We start from the raw sequence: 25,234 nt of genomic DNA, 5'->3' as shown, positions 1-25,234 counted from the left end.
TGCGGGTCGGGGCAGAGCCCGCAGGGACTGCAAGCCCCATAACACACCGCAAGCGTTGTGCGCGCCTTCCCGCCCTATATGCAAATACACCTCCGTGGCGCGGCCAATCCTCGGGCGCGCTGGCGTCGTCACGTGGCGTGGAGCTTCCTTTCTCTGTGCGCCTCTCTTTCCTTCCTCGGCCGCCATCTTGTTCTCGCCGCGTGTTGGGCTGCGGAGGATCCGCCGCACTCAGGTCAGGCCTGCCCGTGCCCGCCGGCACCGCTCCGCCCGTGCGGGCCCCGCTCCCGTCCCCTGCCGCGTCCCGGCGCGGGGCGGGCGGGGCTCCGCGGCAGCTCGGTCCCCTGCCCCATTGCATGCTCGCCCGCCGCGCTGGGCCGTGACTGGGCCCTGGGTGCCGGTTGCTCGTCGAGGAGAGGCTGGGGAGCGAGGCCCGGTGCCGGGATGCAGCATGGCGCGGGCTCCCGTGGACCGCGGCTCTCCCCTGGAGCGGCGGTGCCGCGGCCGGGCGGGGTGCATTTGCTCAGAGAGACGGGGCCTTGATCGCCTCCCCCTCCCCGCGCTTTGGGGGCGGCCAGCGAGCCGCCCTGCCGGCCCGAGCCCCTTCTGCCGCCGCCCCGGCGAAGTCCCATCGTGTGCTGATTCCCCTCGGCCGTGCTGCGGCTCGGTGGGCGCTCTCCCTATGCCTTCTCAGGCACAATGCACATGCGGGGAGGCTTTTCCTTTCATCGATGGCATCGCTGATGATTCGCTGGGGCAGAGCAGCGAAATACCTTCGTTCTGTTGGAAGGCTTAAGGTGTTTTCCACCCGTTACAGATTTTTAAGTCTTTCAGATTTAAAGGTTCTATCTGACCCATTGAATAAGTCACTTAGTCGGCTAGCTTCCCAGTCATTGAACTGGGTGAATAGCAGCCTGGGGTTCATATAGGAAACCTGCGAAGGTGTGACCTTCGTTCAGAGCTGCCATATTAGCTAAAAATGTCAGAGATTCATTATTTGGATATACTCTCCAGAATAGTGTCGTGATGAGTCTCGGTTCTCTTATGAATAAAGATGTTTAAGGAGTGGTTGTGCGGTACGTGTTCATTTGAGCCTGTTCTGAGTCAGTAGTTCAGTCAGATGGTTCCAGCAGTAAACTGACATGCTTGGAAATGTACAGCTGCTACTGCAGACTGATGCAGAATGAAACGTGCTGCTGCTTTGCCTTATCGTGGTACAGACAGTTCAGCTAAGCATACTGCTGCTGGGCCACTTTGTGTCATTTAGATAATGTGGCGTTAAAGCTTTTTGTTTATGTGTATTAGTTTGATGCCCTGTTTTGGTGAAGGTTAGAACCCCACTGTAAGTCTGAGTGCTTTTAAAATGGATTGTTCATGTTTTTTCTTAATATTTTGATGGTTAACCTGTATCTCATTCTTATTCTTTAGTCACAGCACTATGAACCAAGAAAAACTGGCCAAGCTTCAAGCGCAGGTCCGAATAGGAGGAAAGGTAAGAAAGCCATCAGACGTGAACTGTTCTCTGTAAGTTACAGGTTGAAGGAGGAACATCTCCGAAACCTGTTTTACAGAATGCAGGGTTTAGTTCATAGGAGGGGAGGAATACAGGTGTTTTGCTGTCATCTGGATCATAATAATACTACCCGAATTCTAACTTCCCTTGAGTTCACAACTGCTGGATGAGTAGTTTCCAGCATGTAAGCTTGTTTTATAATTCAGTGACTTGTTGTGACCTGTGAAAGCTCAAGCTGAGCTTACCTGTTGGTTGTTCCAGTTCTGCCATTCTTGTCTCCCTGTCGGGGAGTTTCCTCCCTTTGTGCCAGCTCCGGGGCTTATCTGACTCTGCATTGAGGTTCTTTTCTCTGAGCCAGCAGGTAGCTAATGTGACACACAAACAAAAGCATGTAGTTTGTTCAGTGTGGTGTTCATCTCCTAACCACAGGTGGGGTTGTACAGAAGTCTGCAGAGTAGACACTCCAAAATTGCTGTCTGTGGAACAAGATGTTAATTACTGGCTTACAAAAGCATCACCTTTGTAAATCAATGTAGTTGTACTTCATCTTGGGGGAAAAAGAAAAGTTCTTTCTTATCAATTGCTTAATATGTATTGCTTTAATAAAAATAGTTTCTTTAATCTGGCTTTTAGGAAGGAAGAACACTGGTTTGGTGTTTTTTTGGTCTTTTGCACTTAAGAGAAACCTTAACATTGAGACTGACAACTGAAGCAGTAGTTAAAGAGAAGTAAGAGTTTTTGAGTACAGAACTTAAAAGATCTGTTGCTTAGAGTGTGATATGGCTTTAAAAATCAGTGTTGCAACGTTTTGAGCATAGCTGACTGTTGTCCCTTATTTTCCAGGGTACAGCTCGCAGAAAGAAGAAGGTGGTGCACAGAACAGCTACAGCTGATGACAAAAAACTTCAGAGTTCCCTCAAAAAACTGGCAGTAAATAACATTGCTGGCATTGAAGAGGTAGAGTGATAAATATTTCCTGTCTGAAACTAAATTCACTGTCTTGTTTTGGTGGTGGTGTTTTTTTAACAACAGTTTTCCTGCAAAAGGTCTGGTTACTGATATGTAAATGAGACTGTTGTGTCATTCATGTTAAGGCATGCATGCCTGGAGAAAAAAGGGATAAGGTTCTGCTGGCCAGATACGGGTTATAGAAGCCAGTAAGCTGTTTGTCATGTATGCACCTTCCATTCATTGCAAAACAAAGCTCTTGATTCTTCACTTCATGAACTTGATTATCTACTCTAGAGAGCAGTAAACACACATGTGCTATGCAGGCACATTTAAAGCAAGAGTTGTGTGGTGCAGAATATAGAGAAAAGAGTGAAAATACCTGGAGTAAGGACTTGTGAGTCTGTGTTATCAAAATAAGGCCCTTTTGCTGCATGAAAATTGCCAGAATGGTTTGTTGTGGTCAAAGGAGGTGATGGTTCTTACAACACAGCAGAGACTCTACAGAACCAGCTGCTTCTGTGTTAATATAATTAGGAATATAAGTGATCAGATATTCCTCCAGTACCTTTATCTTGCATGTATAAAACGTGAAATGAAACACTGATATTTTCCCTAACACTGGTGATTGTGATGCCCATACATGGGGGGAGGAGGTGTTTCTTCATCATTAACTCAATATTACTGTTGCAGTTGGTTAAAGAAGCACAATATTTAATCTATGATTAATTAATTTAAGCAGGATTGCATGGTTCCTCCAGAGGTGACTTAGTGCATACCTCTTCCAAAGGCAAATACAGATCCAGTGTAGAAGCCTGGTTTGCCTGTAAGTTTTCATAACTGCTAGAGAAACACTTCAGTTTGTCTGTTTTCTTAAGCTTGATAGATATATGCTGAGTTACACGAACCCAAAGACACAGTTTTTCTGTGTGTGTATTTGGGTGTTTTTTCTTTCACATGGAGGATAAGATCTTCATTCAGACAGTTACTAAGCATACTAAATGTCTTGGTGTGAAGGAAAACGATACAACGTGCTTCTGCCTTGATAGCTAGGTACATAATTGCGGTATGTTATATCTAGGTGAACAAAAGTTGACCTTGGAATACTTTGTGTAGATAGAAGAGTTGGGGGAGGCTGGCAATGTCGAGTCAAACACTAGTAACACATCTGTGTGCTTTTTAAGAGACTTCTAAGTAAGAGGATGACCGTCCTTGAAGCCTTTACTGTTTCCCTGTGTGCAAAGGAAAGGACATCCTTCAGTTCTGCAGGAAAGCAACACCTGTTTTTCCTGTTCAAAACGTATTTTGAACTCTGCTGCTGTGTGAAGATTGATAACTTGCATGGTTTTGGATTTAGGTCTCTTCTTTAGTTCCCAAATTTGTTTTCTTCCTCTGACTTCTACTAAAACAAATTCTTGAGAGCTTTGTCACATCATTTTATTACTGCTGCTTTGTTAGATGGGCAGAACTCTTCCTTTTTTCAGACAGTTATTTTCTGCATAACCATTTTTTTATCCATGCCTGAAGGAAAAACTTTTTTAACTCCCCATTCAGTCTTCCTTTAGGTTAAAAAACCATAGCATAGGCCCATGCAAATATGGCTGTATAAACTTTGATAGTAGGAGCAAAGCAGGCTGCTGTACTGGCTGTGAAATGTAATTATTGGTGATTCAGAAGACAAGGGAAGAGGAAGAGAGCAGGATCACTGTACAATATTCTTAGTCTTAAGAGAGTCATCCTAGAATTACTGGGCAGGCACAGAAGCTTGTTCTAGTGCAGCTGGTACAGAAACCTCCAGCTAAGTGTGTGTATACGTGCAGGAAGCATCCTTGCCCCAGGCAGCGTCAGCAAGTAGGCCAGAGAGCAAGTCTTGTGCCTTTGCTAGTTCTGCAGAAACAATAATGTTTCCCTGATAGGTGTCACAGATAGCTGTGAATGGTGATGGCTTAAACTGACGTAGGGAGGCTGCTCTGGTGGTAGAGCTTTTAGTTTGCAAAGAGTTGCTGAAGAGCTGAAGGCTTTGTGGGTCTTTTTTTTTCTTTCCCTAGACGTTCCTGATGCTAACTTGTTTATACCTTAGAGTCTGATAACCTGCGTATGGGTTTTGCCTTTGTTATAAATGAAGTGTGATAACATACAGTCCTTGCATGTTTGTTACTTGGTATTTAGATAAGTATATTTTATGAAGGTGCCATAGCTCTTTAAATTCTACCTTTTGATGTAGCGTGTACAAACCCATATTTTACCATTAACTCATATTTTACTTCCAGTTTAAGTGGTGTTAACTCCAGATGCTTTTGTCATGGTTATCCTCTAGGAGGAGTGCTAGTCTTGTAAATTCTATTTTAATATTTAATAGTTTTAAATATAGATTTGAACTAATAATTTCTCATGCTTGTTCAACAAGCTGCTGCAACATTTTGGTAAGCCTTGTTAATATATTTAAACAGGTGAACATGATAAAAGATGATGGAACAGTTATTCACTTCAACAACCCCAAGGTTCAAGCTTCCCTCTCTGCTAACACTTTTGCAATCACTGGTCATGCAGAGGCTAAACCGATCACAGAAATGCTTCCAGGCATCTTAAGCCAGCTTGGTGCTGACAGCTTAACAAGTCTCAGGAAGTTAGCTGAACAATTCCCAAGACAAGGTAGGTCTCTTTGGAATCTTTTATCACTGATTGAAAGAACATAGAAGTAATAAAAGCTTTAACCCAAATTTAACAGCAGTATGTATGACAGAGTGATCAAAAGCATATGTGCTTTTATTTATTTACCACTGTTTTGTAAATACGGGGTGGGGGGGGGCACTTTCTCAGGCATGCTGTGATTCCAGGTGTACAGCTGTGGATGACAAAATACTTGGGAAAGCAAGGTCCCATTTTCACTTTGAAAAATTCAACAGGTTCTTTTTGTGAGGGAATTGATTCAGTTTTCTGTGTTCATACAAAACATTTCTTCTGTGGATACAGAGGAAGAAGTGTTCTTCATTTTCTACTCTACAATTCCATTTGGAATTAAACCAAGACTTATTAAAATTAAATAAAAATCAAAAATTTGAGTCTTTGTTCTATTTATTTTAAAACTATTGGGGATCATGGTGTGTATTTATGTTTGTGGTGTAACTGTTACTGTAATTTTACAGGTAAGAAATGGAGTCTGGGGACAGTTCCTGTTTAGACTGTTAGGGCCATTAAAAAAACCTGGACATGTTGCAGTTGTCTTTATATTGAACTGAAAAATACATGAACTGTTCTGATGTTTTCAACAAAGAGTTACTTCTAATTAATAATTTTAACTTCTGTATTTCATGTGGAGTTGAATTGAAAATAAAGGGCTTATTTTTTCCTTCTCTACTAATATGCAGTTACCTTTTAAATTTTAGAAAGATGGATCCTCATAAGTGTATTTCTTTGATACAACTTTGGTACCAATAGATATCTCCTGTGCTTTCTTAAGCTAGTACAGAAGGTCAGACCAATGAGAAATAGCACTTTCTTCTATCTTTTAAGTTCTTGCATTTCTAGATTACTTGCAGCATGTCTGTGACTTACAGAGATGGGGTTTGATGCAGGACCCTTAATAGGGAAATACTTTTTCCTACCATTGTGGCTTTTTGGTAATTGAATCGTACGATATTTTCATCCCTAACTGGTACCACTTTATTATTGTGTTGAAACACATGACTTCAGTTAAAGATTGTCATGTGTGTTTTTTTCTGTATCATTTGATCTTTTGCTAGCCCTCCATTAATACCCATAGCATTTGAAAATGGCTCTGCTAATACTGTAGTGTAAGAATGTTCACAAGTAGACCTTTTGGTCATACTGTTGATACCCAGCCATTGGTGTGTTTGTCACTATTACGGGCTGTGGAAATGCCTTCTTTTTTCACATATATGTTGGTTTTATGTTGTTGCATGATTGTCCCTAATTAATTATCATGAGAACTCAGCACCAAACTTCTTTTTGTAGTGTTGGATAGTAAAGCACCAAAATCTGAAGATATTGATGAAGAAGATGACGATGTTCCAGGTAGGGACATATACATTTATATATCTGTTTAATGTATAAATATTCATGCATTTAAATATTTAGCTCTTGATGATACCCCTCACATGCTAAGGGATGCATCATAATACTGGGCAGCATTAAAACATGTCTCTGGATTTCAGGTTTTGAAAAACGTTTATCTTGTGTAAATTGCTTTACTCTTGAGTGAAAATACATTAAAATCCTTTCAGTGACACTGAAGAGGTGAATGAAATATCCAAGTAGAGTTTTAGGGCTGCAGAATTACACAGTTGGCATAGTCCTTAGGTTATCTTTAAGTCAGTGTCTGAGGTGGGGTTTTTTATTTCTTATGTCAGTGTCTGCAATAAATATTGCAGGTTCTTAATTTGTCAGTGAATAATTGTCTGTCAGTCACCACATTGTGCTGTATCCATCAGTGTGGTGTATTAGCTAAAACAACAGATGGGTGGGCCCAGAGATTCAATTACTCATGCTCTGGCACTGGTGTATTTCCTTGTGACCTTGCATAATTCAGTTCTCAAATTCTCTGCTTCCTGGAGTACAGCAGTTAATAGGTGCCTAACTTAGGTGCTGATGGCTTAGGACTTAACAGCAGCCAGTAGAGCACCTCTGAAAATCAGATCTTTATCACTTCATGTTAGAACTTCCACTCTTCTGAGCGTTCCTGCATTTTTAGTTCTTTGTGCGTGTTAAACTGTATTTTCTAAAGCCTTTTGAAATCTGCCCATTAAAAACGGTGTACATAAGTATAGTTAAGAACTACTTAACCTTGCCTGTAATATGTGCGTTTTCACTAAACTTACAAAGGTAGTGTTTCAGGGAATCACCGCATTAAATATCTTCATCTCTTTCAGATCTCGTAGAAAACTTTGATGAGGCATCAAAGAATGAAGCTAACTAAAACATTCATAGTTCTGGAAGCTGGCATGGACTAGATTTAAGAAATCAGCTATGTGGTTCCAAAGTTTTAAAGAAATGGAGAACATCATCTGTTAATAATTCAGTAATATAAATATTTTGTATTTTTATGATGCTGTTTGTTCAGCATTTTCTGTCAGTTGATTTTGCATTTTGCACTTACTCCCAGGATCTACTCTTTTGGTCAAAAAGAAATGTCAGTGCAGTTTGAGGGGTGTGTGCATGTGCGTGTGTGTATGTGTGTGGGTGTACATATAGTGGAGGACAAATTGGAGAACACTTATTTAACCTTTTCCCGTTTTCCTTTGGAAGTAGAAATAGAATGGACCTTTAGCATTGTTACTTTTGATGATCATGGAGTAGTACACGGAAGGTAGTCGAGATGAAAACTTTGTCCACATTTTGTGACCTGAAGGCATCACACCATTAAAACTTGAGTTTCATTTGCTGTTAACTATTGTACTTGCAGATGTTTCTCATCCCTGTTGCACTGTCCACGTGATACTTGCTATCAGCCTTGTGTTGATCCCAGATGATACCGAGGACAAGCTGTATTACTGGCCTGTTTGGTGCAGTAACTTCTTAAACAAGAGAGCTTGGTCTTGGAAAAGGTGCTTTTTTTTTTTCTTTTTTTTTTTTTAACCTTTCTCAACTTGTTCTTTCTTTCTTTTTTTTTCATCTCTTTAACCTTTTGAGACAAGCTGATGTTTGACTCCTTCTGTGTAAGCTTAGCAGTGTGTTCTCCTCTTGGTTACGTAGAGCATTCCCCATGTCAAAAGGAAAACAAACACCTTGGTTGTCTACTATCAGGTCACTTCCTAAACTTGGAGGTCTAGTCAGTAACAGTCCAGTGTACCAGTTTTGCACAGTAACAGATTTTTGCTTGAGTCACTTCAAGCTGTTTTCTTGGCATGACTGCATTTACTAGCAGCTGATGATCCACTGTCGTTCTTATGGCACTAGGAATTAAATGCATCGTGTGAGCAGTGTTTAAGGTGGGAGGAAGAAGTTGTTGACATTTTGCCTTGCCTCCTGCTGGGCAGTTTGTGCAATGACTGGCTCTAAAGGGATCTATTTTTTTTGCCTGTAACTTACCTTTGCCTATAACCTACCTCTAGGTTTGGTGTCATCTTTGTAGCAGCTTCTTAAAGACCAGAAATGCTCCTCAGGCATAAGGAGGACATTAGGAGGTACTGTTGGTACAGTGCAGTATTTATGACCTTTCTTTAAAATGCTTAATGTGAACCCATTTTCTCGGAGGCTCTTTCAAGGTTCTTGATGTAATGTGCTTTACAGTATAGTTAGACATCATTGTAACCTGTGTTGAGGGCAGCTGTGGCTTAACAAAGCCAGGTGGTTTTTTTTTTCCTCTGCATCTGTCACTTAACTATGGCTTAATTGGAACATATCAGCTTTTTATGTAGGCTCATATGCTAGAGAACTGTTAAATGTACATGGTAAAGAGTACGTGAGTTCTGGTGACATGATCAGAAACCCACAAAAGCAGAGCTGTAGTGGTTCGTCACCTGAACTCCTCAGTTTATTTTATAAGCTTTATTCCATTTTTCCTGTTGTTTTATATACTACATGGATCTTGCTACAAAATAAAGTAACTACAAAAGAGGAAGTGCTCCCTCTTGTGTGTTATCTCCTCTTCCCACCAGTAGTAGCTGAGGGATGATGGACGGATGTGGCAGCTGTTTCAAACAGCACAACATCCTCACATATGTAACTGAGGAAGACAGATGCAGGACTAGGGAGGATCCTGTTAGAGCTTTAGGATATCACACTCCCGTATACCCACTCTCCTATTTTCCCTGCCATGTTGAATGAAGCTTTGGTTTGTTGTATGTCTAATCTTAAATCAGCTGCAGATGCATTTGTTCTGTGTTTAAGGAAGAGGTGTCTTCATTAATGTGTGCACAGGCATGCTGAACTGTTTTGCTGCCTCTGCAAGCTCAGAAAGCAAATGGAGGATACCAAGAAACAGGTATTTGCAGTATTCTTCAATTTGCTTAAGGGGCACGAGTAAAGGATGTTTTGAAGTAGCAATTATACTGAGTTCATGTATAGGACATCCGCTCCCCTAAATACTAATCAGGCACTGAAAATTTGTGCTCATTGGTTTCTCATAGAGGAAGTGTGTCAGAAGTAATTTTGTGAGAGATTGAGAGTAAGCATTGGAAACAGTGATTTGTAAGTTTCTATAGTTGACTTTTTGATTCCTACAAAATACTCATTTAAGTTTTGCTCTTGGTCATGACGATTTACATGTTAAACCCTCACTTTTTCCTATGTTTGGCAACCAGTAAACTAACTAAATAATGCTAGCTGATGTAGTTATATTCAGTTTTTTCACTGTATCTGGAAACAGTCCACCACTTATGATTTGCTGCTGGAAATACTAGAGCTTATCAATCATTAAACTGATTTTAATTAAAATTAACCCATCAAGGCTGTTGTGGGCAAAGCTCTTTTTCTTTGTATTTATTCATGGTATAAATCAAACAGTGTTTGTGTATACTAATGGAAATGCAAAGTTACTGAAAGTAGTTCGGGGGGGTATTGGTATGATAAAAACTCCCTGCACGAAGGTGAACATTAAAATGTTCTTTGCTTGACTTGAAGCATGGTAGCCACTGTTTCTGAAGCTCTGGAGCTTACTTGCTCACTACTTAAACACTGTTGACATGAAAGACACTGGTAAAGATACACACTAAATAACTTGGCTGTGATTTAAGAATCTTGGCTATGATTTAAGAATCTTGGCTAAGATTTAAGGAAGATAGAGCAGAAAGTAAGTAGAAACATCTCTTGCATCCATGAGAATCAAAGCTCAATTAATGAAGGCCAAAGAATTAAGAACTTGGCAAATGTGTACAATGGCAAATGCTGGTCTTCCTTCACTGGCTGCTGGTGGATTTGTGTTAGGTCCCTGGTTTATAGGTGGGAAATCTGAGTCTGGCTGGCTTCTCCCAAGTGCGTAAAAAAAGAAAACCCTTGCAGTTGTGGTGCATTTGCTGTGTGGATTAAAAAAAATGCTCATGTATGATGTTAGTGATGCTGGAGACCTGGTACTGAGTGCTGGAAGGGGATTTCTCTTGCAGCACTTTAAAAAAAGTAAGTTTGCAGCTAGGAGTGTTGGTAGGGTGGAAGGAGTTGGTACAGACTGCATGCTTAACGTACAACACAGACCTTGGCGGGGGGGGGGGGGAAGATGTGGGTTTGGGTTTGTTTTGAGGTTTTCCTTAGTTTTTGTTATGCATTCTTCAGATACTCCTACATAAGAATGAGAGGGATGAATTCAGAACTGCTGCTGAAGTTTTAGTGAAATATGCTGATAATTCACTAGTATTTGTCAACTTCCCATGGGAACTAGGAGTTGCTATGAACTCCCTCTGCCAGGATCTTCACAATCAAGTGTTTTGGATTTGGTGTGTACAAAATGAGCACTGGAGGTCTTGTAGATGACCAAGTAGTGTATTGGTTGACCAATGTATTGCTGTTCAGAGCAAGGAACTGAGGAAGTTAGCCCAGTAAATCTGTGCTAAGTGTAAGAGATGAATTCATGCCTCTACTGAGGAATATCCCAGGAAGGATCCTCTTGAGTTTCCCTGGAATTGGACTGTGCTGCTCCAGGCAGTAGGGCTATACCGAGGGGCTGAGCAAACTGCCCTGTAGGTGGAGGTTAGTGAATTCTTCCACTGGCAGTTAAGACTGGCCTTTTATTATTCAAAGACAATGTTGGTTTGTTCAATAAAGTGAACAGACTGTTCTGGAGATCAAGATTACGCTAAGTAATTGATCCATGTTTTGTACTCAAGCAAATGAAGTGATGCAGAACAGAAGCACATCCCAAGAGCTACAGCAGCTTTACAAAGGTGACAGCAGAAGTACAGGGAATTCCTGTTCAGCTCTTGGCTGTCCCACCAAGTAATTTTATTACTTAATCACCCCGTGCTGCTGTCAAAAGACCAGGTTGCAGATGCTGAAGAACTGAATGGATTTGTTCAGGTAGCCAAGCAGAGACAAGTGAATAGGCCTTGGTATGGTTGGGTGGAAGCTTGGGTTGGTATCTAGAGATGGGTTATAGGGAACTGGGCTGTCATTTATAACTGTCACTGTGTATTTGGCAGGAAAATCTACACTTGTACCTCTTCCAGTGCCTTGGTTTGCCTTTATTTCAGGAGTGCTGTAACCAGGCATTCTGTAAATTAATGAACACAGACCCTGGATGCTTCTTGACAGGAAAGAACTACATCTGTGCAAAGAAAAAAAGCTGCTTTACTTCCACATGATAAAAGCTGGTGGGCTGTAAGTATTAGGAAACACCCTCTCACTAAACAGCACACCTACAGCTTGCTCAGGCACTGTTTCTTTTCTTGGCAACTTGGTATCTGTCATTCTCAAATATTAGGCAGCATTTCCTTGAACTTTGCATTGCAGATGGGTTTTGTAACTATGCTAAATTAGTTGCCTCCTCGGAGTTAAAGGGGATTATCTGCTCATTTGAGATCTTGAACTTGTTATTAATATTTTTAATAAAGTATCAATGCTAAGGCAAACATTGAAACAAATGTATACCAAGGCCTTTTAACCTTTCAGTGAAGGTACCCCAACTGAATAAAAGGAGTTACATGACCTCTTGCCTTTTCTTGCAACATCCTTGGGCAGCTCTAATATCTGCTTATGTCAAAAAGTAATATTAGAAAGTATTTAATGTATTTTTAGATTGTCTAATGCAACTTGGCTGACAAAGAAGAGCCAGTGTCATGTGACCAGCTCTCTACAGACATTGGGAAATGTGGTGCAAACTACGTTCTGGGAACATCAGATTTGATTTTGAGACCATGTGTGAAGCTGGAAATTTCCAAGTGATGCAAATTATTGCCAGAGGTAGGTAAATGAAGACTTAAAATCTTAACAGACTGTCAGAAGGGTACCAGGCCTTTGCACACCAAGAGTGAAGCTCCCTGAAAGGATCCTTAAAGCTTGTCCAGTTCCCACCTCCAGCACAGGCAGGGACACCTTCCACTAGAGCAGGTTGCTCCAAGCCCCTGTGTCCAACGTGGCCTTGAACACTGCCAAGGATGGGGCAGCCACAGCTTCTCTGGGCAACCTGTGCCAGTGTCTTGCCATTCTAGGCCACCTAGAACTTCTTCCTCATGTCTAATCTAAATTTCCCCTCTTGTGGTTTAAAGCCATTCCTCCTTATGCTGTCACTGTTTGCCATTGTCAAAAGCCCCTCTCCAGGTTTCTTGTTAGTCCCTTTAGGTACTGGAAGCTGCTGCAAGGTGTCCCCAGAGCCTTCTTCAGGCTGAACAACCCCAGCTTTCTCAGCCTGTCTCCATAGGAGATAGTGCAATTTGCAGTTTGATTTTGAACATTTCAATTGTGAAATAAGGGTTCAGTACAGTTCACTATGCCTTGTAAGGCATGCACACTGCTGCAGCATGTGACCCCAGCGTGCCAGTACCACAGCCAGCCTCTGACCCAGCCACGCTGCTGCTTTGCTGCTGTGCAGCACCCAAATGCAGCCTTTCCCAATCAGCCCATTTTGTGTGTGTCTCTTTAGACGAACAGTGATTTTTGAGGCAATCTCAAGGTTTTGATTCATGCTGTGGGTCCCTGTTCACTGAAAATCGCTATTTAAGTTATTTAGTGAGATCTTTAATAAGGAATTTCCATTTTTGTGACAAGACCTGGTTTCAAAGGGTTTCTGACAAATGCTGTTTAATTGAAAATAGCTGTAACTTGCTTACAGCATTTTTAGTCTCCAGGGAGTAATGATGCAACTAAAGTTCTGTTCATTTTGAAAGGCTTGTTCTGTTGCTGGAGACTGGTCTGCTCTGTGTGATTGGCAGTTGTCTTAGTGACGGTTTGCATTTTTGTATGTTTCTGAAAGAAAGGAAATAGGGCCTAAAAGAATTCTTACTTTGAATAAAGGTTTCTTCCTCTGTTTTGAGTTTCCCACAGCCTCTTTTCCTCAGCTAGACTGAAAGACATCAGGTTTTCCTATAATCTGCTGCTGGATATTTACGTATTTTGCTGAGATTTCTATTCTGACACAAAAGTGGCCCAGTCTTCTGAAATACACAGAATGTGTTACATCTTCTAGGCTTTTCTATATCACCTTTCTCTCAGCCACATGATTCTGGTTGTAAATTATTAACTTTTGAACATAGGGCTATTACTACCTCTCTCTCTTCTGCTGCCCTTTGAGTTGCAGAGTTGCTTTCATTGGCAGTGTGCACTGAGAAATCATGTTGGCCACTTCCAGCCCTGAAATTGTAGTAGTTTATCCCATTACATGGTGATTTTTTCCAGCTCATTTCTCCTGAGAACCTTGAAATGGCTTTTCCATAAAACTAGTCCATCCGCTCTTTTTCTTTTAAAGGCTATAGTCAAATTTGAAGAGATAATCCAGCTATTGTTTCTAGTGGTGTGTGTGTGCTGTCCTGATGATTTTGTTAAATTATAGAGGATTTTTATGGTACAAGTCTGGGTCACTGAGAACTCGGTGATTTCTTTGAGCAAGATTGCGTGTTCTTTCAGAACAAGCTGACACACATCATTAGCATCTTCACTGATGGAAACTGTCCATGAAAAAGCATACATTTCCTCTGGTTTTAATCTGCACAGCACTCCATGAGTTTGCAGTAAGCTGTAATAAAGGGCTTAGATGTCTTATACCGACACTTCCTCAGTGGCTCACAGTAACATCATCAGGAATGTGTACCAGGTGCATTTTCCTTTGTGACTGCCAGTTTTGCCTTCCTTTCTTTATAGCTGAGGTGAGTATTGTCTGAGATACCGAGCTGTTCAGTTTGAGCTTCCTGACATTGCAGTATGCTAATACTTTCTAACTGCTTGGGCACTCATGTTTGTTATGGTTTGGGATGGCCAGAATTTGTCAGGAAAGAACAAATGAACCAGTAGCTATTCAGAACAAGACTTCACTTGCATTGAATAAGCATGGTGAGAAATTCTTTTTGTTAGCTTCTCTGCTGAGACATTAATCTGTGTTAAAATTTGCATGAGATGTGCCTTGGTTTAATTTTTCCCCTTATGCGTTAAATCTCAGATGAGCCAAGATGAGAGAGGTGATTGAATGCTTGTCCTCAATTGGTCTTACCCTCAGAAGCAGTCTCATGAAAAAGGCTGTGGGAAGTATTACATGCATTGTCTGCTTGCACAATAAAAACAAGCTTTAACAGTTGTTGCTACCATCTTTAAGTTATCCTCTTAAAGCAAAAATGTTTGTAGGTTTTATACTCAAAATGCCTCTAGTTTGGTAAAAGCAAACATACAAGAGAGATGTCAAAGATGCCAAAGACTTTTTTTCTTTCCCTTTTCCATCAAGCAAGCAGCTTCCTGCTGTGTGTATTATGATTTACTGTGCCCTGTTCTATTGGCTAATAATTGTGTTTAATCCTATATGGTAGTCACAACTGTTTTGCAAGGGTTCTGGCAGTTTGAAATTGCCAGAACCTTTCCCAGCAAACTCAAAACATTCAGCTGACTGACTTGTGAGTTACAAACCTGAACAACTTGCAGACATCTGTCATTGAGACGTTGAGGAAATGGCTGGTCAGGGCTTCCCGGGTGCTCTGACTCAGAGCACTCCAGAAAATCTCAATCATGTGATTTAGCAAGGCATAAATAAGCCTGGGGTTTTTTATAGGCTTAATAACACCCAGTGAAGCAATGTCATTTTGCTTAAGCAGGGAGTTGCTGGGAAGGCAAAACTTTGCTAGGAGAACAGGAAGGGTCAAGCAGAGCCATCAGGATCATAGGACAAGCGGAAGGAGTGTGTGTACCCATGGCCCTGTTCTCTCTACAGATGTACACTTCCATGGGATTTAGTGGTGGGGTTTGTCTGTGATGGTAAGACCAAATGATTTCCTGTATGCCATCACTGATGACTTAATAAATGACATGATCAAGATGAACATGTGTTGTGTTTTTTTCTCCTTTTCCCCTTGCATACTAATGAAAGGGAAAAGAACCGATGGGGAAGAGGGCCTGGAATAATTAGTGACATTTGTATTCAGCAAGGAGATCTTTACATGACACCAGTGACATTGCTACTTTCATTCACACATGCACTTTTATTGTGTGACTTAGTGTCTATATGCCAATGCCTTCAAGATTTCAGACTCATCCAGTCCGTGTTCACCACCACACCTGGCAAATGGGAATTTGGGGTATATTTTTGTGTTTAAGGAGTCTAGCACACGCTGGTGGCTGAAGCATTTGCTGAGCCAGTACAGCTGCAACTGATGCGGTTATTTTCCACCACTAGTGGCAATGGGTGTAGCCAAGGCCGTTCCAGCCACTGCTGGGCTAATGCTGGATCTCAAGATTTGTCAGATGCTGAAGGTAAGCACTTACAGAATCGTAGAATAGTTAGGGTTGGAAAGGACCTCAAGATCATCTAGTTCCAACCCCCCTGCCATGGGCAGGGACACCTCACACTAAACCATCCCACACAAGGCTCTGTCCAACCTGGCCTTGAACACTGCCAGGGATGGAGCACTCACAACCTCCCTGGGCAACCCATTCCAGTGCCTCACCACCCTCACAGGAAAGAATTTCCTCCTTATATCCAATCTAAACTTCCCTTGTTTAAGTTTTAACCCATTACCCCTTGTCCTGTCACTACAGTCCCTGATGAAGAGTCCCTCCCCAGCATCCCTATAGACCCCCTTCAGGTACTGGAAGGCTGCTATTAGGTCCCCATGCAGCCTTCTCTTCTCCAGGCCGAACAGCCCCACTTCCTCAGCCTATCTTCATATGGGAGGTGCTCCAGTCCCCTGATCATCCTCGTGGCCTCCTCTGGACTTGTTCCAGCAGTTCCATGTCCTTTTTATGTTGAGGACACCAGAACTGCACACAGTGCTTCAACTGGGGTCTCAAGAGAGCAGAGTAGAGGGGCAGGATCCCCTCTTTCGACCTGCTGGTCACGCTCCTTTTGATGCAGCCCAGAATACGGTTGGCTTTCTGGGCTGCGAGCGCACACTGAAGCCGGCTCATGTTCATTTTCTCATCGACCAGCACCCCCAAGTCCTTCTCTGCAGGGCCACTCTGAATCTCTTCTTTGCCCAGTCTGTAGCTGTGCCTGGGATTGCTCCGACCCAGGTGTAGGACCTTGCACTTGTCGTGGTTGAACTTCATAAGGTTGGCATCAGCCCACCTCACAAGCGTGTCGAGGTCCCTCTGGATGGCATCCCTTCCCTCCAGCGTTATCAACCGGACCACACAGCTTGGTGTCATCGGCAAACTTGCTGAGGGCGCACTCAATCCCACTGTCCGTGTCAGCGACAAAGATGTTAAACAAGACCGGTCCCAACACCAATCCCTGAGGGACACCACTCGTTACCGGTCTCCAGCCAGACATCGAGCCATTGATCACAACTCTTTGTGTGCAGCCATCCAGCCAGTTCTTTATTCACCGAGTGGTCCATCCATCAAATTGATGTCTCTCCAATTTAGAGAGAAGGATGTCATGTGGGACAGTGTCAAACGCTTTGCACAAGTCCAGGTAGATGACATCAACTGCTTTACCCTTGTCCATCAATTGTGTAGCCCCATCATAGAAGGCCACCAAATTGGTCAGGCAGGATTTCCCCTTAGTGAAGCCATGCTGGCTGTCACCAAGCACCTTGTTGTTTTTCATGTGCCTTAGCATGCTGTCCAGGAGAATGTGCTCCAAGATTTTACCAGGCACAGAGGTGAGACTGACTGGTCTGTAATTCCCTGGGTCTTCCGTTTTCCCCCTCTTGAAAATGGGGGTTATATTTCCCTCTTTCCAGTCGTCGGGAACTTCACCTGACTGCCACGATTTTTCAAATACAATGGCCAGTGGCTTAGCAACTTCATTCGCCAGCTCCTTCAGGACCCGCGGATGGATTCCATCAGGTCCCACGGACTTGTGCGTGTTCAGATTTTTAAGATGGTCTCGAACCAGATCCTCTCCTACAGTGGGCCCAAGGTCTTCATTCTCACAGTCCCTGCATCTGCCTTCTAAGACCTGGGTGGTGCGGTCAGAGCCTTTGCCAGTGAAGACCGAGACAAAGAAGTCATTCAGAGCCTCAGCCTTCTCCAGATCCTGTGTAGCCAGATCTCCCAAAAGCTTCCTCAGGGGGCCTATGTTGTCCCTAGTCTGTTTTTGTTTGCTACGTACCTGTAGAATCCCTTCCTGTTATCCTTAACATCCCTAGCCAAGTTTAATTCTAACTGGGCCTTAGCCTTCCTAACCTGGTCCCTAGCTTCCCGGACAACATCCCTGTACTCTACCCAGGCCGCCTGCCCTTGCTTCCATTTTTTATAAGCCTCTTTTTTCCTTTGAATTTTCCTCAGCAGCTCCTTATCCATCCAAGGAGGTCTCCTGGCCCTTCTGCTGCACTTCCTTCTAGTTGGGATGCAGCACTCCTGAGCTTGTAGCAGATGATCCTTGAATATCAACCAACAGTCTTGGGCCCCCCTGCCCTCCAGGGCTATATCCGATGGAACCTTACTAAGCAGGCTCCCGAAGAGGCCAAAGTCTGCTCTTTTGAAGTCCAGGGCAGTGAGCTTGCTGCACGCTCTTCTCACTGTCCTGGGGATCTCAAATTCGACCATCTTGTGATCACTGCATCCAAGGCTGCCCTGGAGTACCACATTCTGAACAAGCCCTTCCCTGTTGGTTAGCACAAGGTCAAGCATGGCACCTCTCCTTGTCGGCTCCTCTATTACTTGCAGAAGGAAGTTGTTGTCTTCCACACAATTAAGGAACCTCCTGGATTGCTTGTGCCGTGCAGTGCCATCGTTCCAACAGATGTCAGGGTGGCTGAAATTCCCCATAAGAACAAGGGCCTGCGAGTGTGAGGCTTTTCCTATCTGTCTGTAAAACACTTGGGGGAGAAGACAGTGTGCAGTTAATGTTGCATCATGATCATATTGTGTAATGGGTCTTTCTGGGTACTAACTCCTTGTTACACTGTTTTCTGTAAAGATGCAGAATAAAAGATGGCCCTTTACCCTACACAGGGATAATCAAATAACTGACATCTGGTTTTCAGTCATTGTAAATGGCAGTAAAGTCCACTTATAGGGCCCAGGACCCCTTACAGAAATGGCAATAGTGTCCTAGGACAAGAGGACATGAGTAGCAGGATCCCCCCCAACACATGTTCCCTTTGCGACACACATACAATTGCTGGAAGAACCACCATTTTGTGAAAATTGCACTGGGGCATTTATCACCCTGGCAAAGGGAACCATTCTTGTTTTCTGGTCAGCTTTTGGTTCTGTGGCCTATTGTCCCACACATAAATGATCTTGAAATTCAGTCTCTTCTTCAACCTCTAATCTGTTCGTCACCTGGACACTGTCACAGTTCTGCTGAATTCTCAGCTTGCTTCCTTGTAGCCTTACCATTTTTATTCACACACTCTCCATGAGGTACACGTTTCCATGTTGCCATACCACATAAAGTTCTGGCTGTGTTTTAGCTTGGTTCCTTTATTCAGTCAACAGACAAGATTTTCTTCATTATCATTAAGGTGCTCAGCCTTTTGCAAACTACAGGGGGAGATGTTTGCTTAAGAGTTTGGGGGGTTTCAGTGTGAAATACTCATTTCCCTTGAAGTGGGGGGAAATAAACCTTTTCTTTCCGGCTGTGCAATTAAAGGACCACCTCATCACCAAAGAGAAATGAGGGAGGAGGACTGCACTGTTTCATTTTGGTTTTGAGATGTCTGGTTTAATTCTGTGTTTGGGCGCTGTTGTTACCCTTTGATGGCTGGTTCAGGCATGAGTTTTCTATCCAGTCTGCTTTCCGCTGTATTATTCTTTTGGTTTGCTAACATTTATATAAAAGTGTTATTTTATACAAAATAATTTATTTAAAAAGACTGTCCTATAAACAGAATAAGGGGTTTAGTGCTAGCTGTATAATTGCTATAAATAGATAAAACAATTCCAATGTTTTCCAAGTTTATTCAAGCATCATTGCCTTCACAGGGAGTCTTCTCAGGTGTCATATGCATTACTTGAGATTCAGTGAAAGTGAACTTTGAACTAAAAGACCAGTAACAAACCTTTCTCAAAGCTTTTTCCTGCTTTACAGTGGCCTGTGTTGTAGCAGTCTGGAGGGAAGGTGCTGGTGCTGGAGCCAGGCCATGTGCATAGCTGCACTGACCTCAGTGACTTAAGGCTCCCATTTTATAACACTTCCAAAACATCAATTTCAGGAAAATAGTTTCAAACACACAAAATAAACTGTCATGTGAATATGATCTTCAGCGAGCAAATTAAATGGGTTATAACTGTCTTCCCTAGCGAATTTGTGGTATGGGGAATTTGATGTCAGTTCAGCTGCCTGCCTCATTTTTCAAAGCCTTTCACTATGGGTTTTACATTTTCGGTTAAGCTGTTGCTATTTAAAAAGATGACTTCCATGTCATTTGCAAAGCATGTAGAAGCTGGAGGCAATTCAGCATTTTGACACTCTTAATTAACTGACGGCCTGTCATGAAAGTAGATTGTAATTAAATGATACAGTAATTTTGGCCATGCTGCTTTTCAAACTATTTTTATATCCCAGAATAATAATTCAGGTGGTGATAGCATGTCAGCGTCTATGCTTCTCCTTCCTCAATGCCTAATCAAGAATTGTTGCTTATGGTTCAAAAGAGCTTTAAGAAAATAAATTCCAACCAGTTCTTTGTGAAAGAGGAAACAGAAAGTTAAAAGATTTCCTGTCACATACTGTGGCCTGTCATCCTGTTGGGGTCTGTGGAGATGACATGTAATATGTGACAACCTACACATCCTGTAAGAGCTGTTCACACGTTCAGAGATCTGCAGGGTTTCTGGTTCTTGAAAAATGACTGGAGAAAACAAAGGTATTTTGATGGCTGCAGAGCCTTGTGCCATGTTTTCTCTGGGATATTGCTAATGATTTAAGATTGTGTTTGGATTTGCCCCCAAATATTTTTTGCTAATGAAGATTACGCTGTCTTCATCTAGAGAGGTGGGTGTTGAAATGGGAGTGCTTTTATTGGATAAGCAAACACAGTTTTATGGAGGTATTCCAGGATGGACATGTCCCTGACACAGCCTGACAGTGTTACTGTTCAGAAAGGAGTGGGATTTGCCAGAAGCTGGTAATACCCTCTGCTTTTTGAGCCAGGTTCTTTTGATGTCCATTTTCTGATGTGCTGCCCTGCAGAAATCTGCCATCTATTCATCTCTTCAGCCCTGTAATAACATCCCTTGTGCCAGGAACATCATAATGCAGAATGCCATGGCTGAGACATTACTATGAGTATGCTGAAGATTCTTGCTTTGTGTGGTGAAACGATCTTTGGGGAATCAGTGAAACAAAATCATGTGTAGGATATCCTTTAATTCAATGAAGAATGTGGGTGGAGAAGCAATTGAACAAGATGCTTTGGATTTTTGCTAATGCCTTGAATATTTCAGAGTGTACTTCAACAAATTTGTGTGTGTGAACAAGAACTGCTCAAGGAACTCAGGAAAGCAGAAGGAGCCCATTTTTTCTAACCATCTCATTCTCTACCTGCCCTCCATTACACCTTTCCCCTCAAATATGCTCACTGTATTCCCTGTGGCTGTTCTAATATGCGAGAAATAACCATACAAGAAATCTAGACCTACTTGTAGTGACAGGACAAGGGGTAACGGGTTAAAACTTAAACAGGGGAAGTTTAGATTGGATATAAGGAGGAATTTGTTTACTGTAAGGGTGGTGAGGCACTGGAATGGGTTGCCCAAGGAAGCTGTGAATGCTCCATCCCTGGCGGTGGTCAGGGCCAGGTGGGACATAGCCTTGGGTGACATGGTTTAGTGTGAGGTGTCCCTGCCCATGGCAGGGGGATTGGAACTGGGTGACCTTAAGGTCCTTTCCAACCCTAACTATTCTATGACTCTATGTGGCTCACAAGCCCTCTGCTGCTAAAAGCTACTACAGTGGATGCCTTCCCTTTACTGCCCTTGGTGGGGCAGTCATTTGTGACTTTCTCCTACAGCAGTCACCAGTTGCCTCTTTCAAGTGTGGTTGAACTTCAGCAATGTATTCTTGAATTGTTCAAGGGGAAAGGAAAACTTATCTGCACCTGCAGCACAGATGTGTGAGCCTTTCTTCTTTAAAAGACTTAGCTTAAAAAGACTGTATGTACAAACAATTGTGGTTTTGATGCCCACCACACCCATTGTCATTAAGGAGAAGTAGGGTGGAAAAGAACAGCAGATAACCCAAGACAGTGTTGCAAGAGTGAAGCCTGCTGAACTCCTTCAATAATAAAATCTCTTGCTGGAGTTTGACTCCATCATGCACTGAGTGATTTAATCACAAAAAAGAATGAGACAGAGCTTGAGAGTCATGTATGGCCATGTATAGAGCTATTCATTTATCTCCAGCACAACAAAGAAGGGAAATGCTTAAGATAACAATGAGCCAACTACATCTACCACTTCCTTTCAAGTAAGTTTCAGTTCTTTTCCTTTCTAAAGGAAACCCAGCTCTTCCTTTGAATTCAGAAAGACTGAAGGGATAAATTAATGTATATATATTAGATCTAACCCTTTCACATAAATACTGAAAGAAAAGAAGATATACTAGATTAAGGTTTATACTTCTGTTTACTTACATCCTCAAAAAAAAAAAAACAACCCTCAAACAACAAAACTGACCATACTGGAAATACGTAAGTGCATGTTCATAGGCACGTTGACAACTTTACATTTGGACTAAAGACTTTTTCTGAAACATATTTCCTACCTTGTCCAGAAATGATGAGCTTCATGCAAGATGTGTGTTCTCACTGCTCCTGCTGTTCCTCATCCTCTGCCTTCTGATGCCCCAGGAGTTGCTGGTCTCTTTCCCTCTGTGTCCTCTCTTCTCCTGCCAAGACTGGCAGCTTTCTCTCTCCTCCCTCAGGTTCATAGACCTGCAGATCTGTGGAACTGATGAGGAAGGAGGGTATAGAGAAAAAATTATATTGCAGCACTCCCTCACAGTGCTCCACACTAATGTCTGTAAGGCACACAAAGATGGGATGCATCACTGTTTAGTGCTGCTCTTACAGTATATACAAGAAGTCAGAAGTAGTAATTTCTGACCTTAATCTTTTCTGTTCCCATCTTGGCCTTTGTTTTATATTTAGGTGCCTTTCACATAATCACAGATGAAGCCTTGTGTGGGATGGTTTAGTGTGAGGTGTCCCTGCCCATGGCAGGGGGGTTGGAACTAGATGATCTTGAGGTCCTTTCCAACCCTAACTATTCTATGATTCTATGATTCTATGAATGGTAGAAGTGGGAAGGGATCTCTGGAGGTCTATAAGCCTCTGTTCAAGCAGGGTTTCTAAAGCAGATTGCCCTGGACCATACTGAGTAAGGTTGAATATCTCAAAGGATGGAGCCCCCACAACCTCTATGCAACCTGTGACAGTGTTTGGCCACCATCACAGCATAGAATTTTTGATGCTTGAGGTGAATTTCAAGAATGTTAAATATTTTTTACAAAAGCAACTTAAAGCTGTCTAGGGCTGTTCCAGAAGGATGTGTTAATATTTAGGTTTAACCATCCAAGAAGAAAACCTGATTTTTCAGCTGGTCTGGTGCACAAGTGGATAGGATAGCTCTGCTTGTTGTTGTGTAACTGTTATCCCCCAAAAGAGAGGGCAGCAACACCAAGGCTGTGACAGTGCTTCTCTAAGTGACAGAGCCCTCCCAGCTCTGGCCATAGCCCCCAGCATGTCAATAAGGATTCAACCAGGAACCTAAAAGCTGAAACTGAGACCATATAAAGATGCACAAAAACCTGTGGTTTAAAGAGAAAAGCGTGTTTGCAGAACAAAGATGAATGAGAAGAAACATGGTGGAAATAAACAGAATAGAGGATTATATAAAGTAAAATTGATTGTTCCTATATGGAAAAAAAGGGTATTAAGTTAAATTGTGCAGCAGAGCATTTATGTTGGATGAAAGAAAATACGTTTAAAGTACCACAATTACTGCATGGGACTCAGTTACAAGACATCACAGATTAAGCCAGGATTTAAATAGGATTAGATTTTTTTCTGTATGAAACGTATGTCCATTTGTATTAGATAAGTACAAGAATGAACAGATTCATTTAATTTGTATACCAAATCTGTAAAAAAATCAGACAGCTTTTTTCGTCATAAAACACAGTTATGTTGGGAGAAACAAAAGAAAAGCTTCTCACATCAAAAAGCACCACTTCAACACTCTTACTAATGGGTTATTTAATAATACCTGTGCCAATATGATTTTTCAGCTTGAAATAGTTTTATTTTGTACTTGATGTAATTAAAGTTTGAATTGTAGTGGTTTGATTTCTCTAAAATTGTTTTGTTCTTAGAATTTGCCTTTCATCTGAAGTGTTGACACTTGAGGGAGTGGGTTTCAGTTCACAAAAACAGTCATTCAAAAATCCTGTGCAAAATATCCTCTGTGCTACTATTTGCTGGTGGAATTCCTTTCTGAAGCGTCTGATGGGGTTTGTTCTCAGCCAGCATACTGGGTAAGTCCTGCCTGTATGAGTCCGTGCATCAAGCACTGAGTATGTTCACCACACGGATGCCCAAGACTGTTGCTATCTAGACTGTGTTCATGAGCTTGTAAGCTCTCTTGTGGGCATGCATTTGGTCCAGTTTTGGAGAATCTCAATTTGAAAATCACCATTATGCTTCCTCTTGGCCATGAAATGTAAGTATGTTGGAAAAGTGCATATGGCTGTTATGAAAGGGCTGTCAACAACTCAGAAACTTCCTTCTAGAAGCTGTGAGATATGCTGATCACTCCCCACCAATGTATCGAATATAAGGCAGATTTTTTAGACCAAACTAAATGAATTATTATTCTTCCCCAAACACTGAGAATCTCAATTATCCTAACTTCCACCATCCACTGGCACAGCTCCAACATTATTCCTGGAGTACTATAATTTTTGATATATGGAAGGTTTTATATGATTGAAGAAATTAAATCGCATCACACCCGAGTGATATACCAATATACATGGGATAGTATGCAAGATCAGGAGTTCTATGATTCTAGATCATACTCTCAAATGCATTTTTTAGGCTGCTTAATCCTCACAGGGGGTTTAACAGGTTTCAACTATTTGTGAAGTACTTTTAGATCTTCAAAAGGAAAATGCATATTTCTCAGCACTTTAGGAAGACGCAGTGCTATAGATGAAGCTAATTTTTCAAGCTCCTATTCATTTTTGAATCTCAAAGGTCTTTTGTTTCAGTGAACCAGAAAGCACATATTTAGGTGATGATTTCATATCTTCCAAATGATAGTTTTTCATGTAATCATCATAATAGCAGTTTTCATGGGAGACTTTCAAAGTGGTTTCTTTGGCCTTCTTAAGGTCTCGTGCAACACTTACTCATGCTGTAAATATAACTACTTTTACTGTACACACCAGGAGAGAGGATCAGACAGGTTAAACATCACTCAGCAAGTCAGATGAAGAGTGGAACAAGAACCTGTTCCTCCCGATTCCAAATCGGGCAGGTTTTTTGTTACTGAGCACAGACATGTTCATCTGGAACACCCTCACAAATACTGAAACCCCATGGGTATTCACTAAAGGCATTTCCAGCTTCTGGACAGACCGGGAATGTAATCAGAAAGGTGCTTAAGTATTACCGGGGCTTCCAAATACAGATGAATAGGAAAATAAGCAGTAAGAATTAAATTATTCAAATGTTTATTGTTTTCCTGTTAACAGGGACTACCAAATCCTGTAGGCTGACTTCTTGCTTAGTAGAGGCT

The 25,234-nt window shown here is 42.0% G+C and overlaps 1 protein-coding gene across 1 annotated transcript; it reads left to right on the top strand.

Moving 5' to 3' along the window:
* The first annotated feature begins 10 nt into the window (after positions 1–10).
* Positions 11–9,881, top strand: BTF3L4 (basic transcription factor 3 like 4). The gene is made up of 6 exons (XM_065673344.1): positions 11–232; positions 1,426–1,489; positions 2,354–2,467; positions 4,909–5,110; positions 6,434–6,493; positions 7,348–9,881. Exons 2-6 carry the CDS (start codon positions 1,436–1,438, stop codon positions 7,392–7,394), a joined length of 477 nt encoding a protein of 158 aa, XP_065529416.1. The 5' UTR covers positions 11–232; positions 1,426–1,435; the 3' UTR covers positions 7,395–9,881.
* The last annotated feature ends 15,353 nt before the right edge of the window (positions 9,882–25,234 follow it).

Source organism: Lathamus discolor, chromosome 3 (genome assembly GCF_037157495.1).
Source record: "Lathamus discolor isolate bLatDis1 chromosome 3, bLatDis1.hap1, whole genome shotgun sequence".
Taxonomy (NCBI): Eukaryota; Metazoa; Chordata; class Aves; order Psittaciformes; family Psittacidae; genus Lathamus; species Lathamus discolor.
Note: the sequence above shows the minus strand (reverse complement) of the source record. Positions and strands in the feature narration are given on the sequence as shown.

What these genes read in the sequence shown, in the direction of transcription:
- BTF3L4 (XM_065673344.1), top strand. Translation starts at nt 1,436, where the DNA reads ATGAACCAAGAAAAACTGGCCAAGCTTCAAGCGCAGGTCCGAATAGGA. An exon ending in TGAACAATTCCCAAGACAAG is followed by an intron (nt 5,111 to 6,433) that starts GTAGGTCTCTTT and finishes TTCTTTTTGTAG; the next exon opens with TGTTGGATAGTAAAGCACCA. An exon ending in AGAAGATGACGATGTTCCAG is followed by an intron (nt 6,494 to 7,347) that starts GTAGGGACATAT and finishes CATCTCTTTCAG; the next exon opens with ATCTCGTAGAAAACTTTGAT.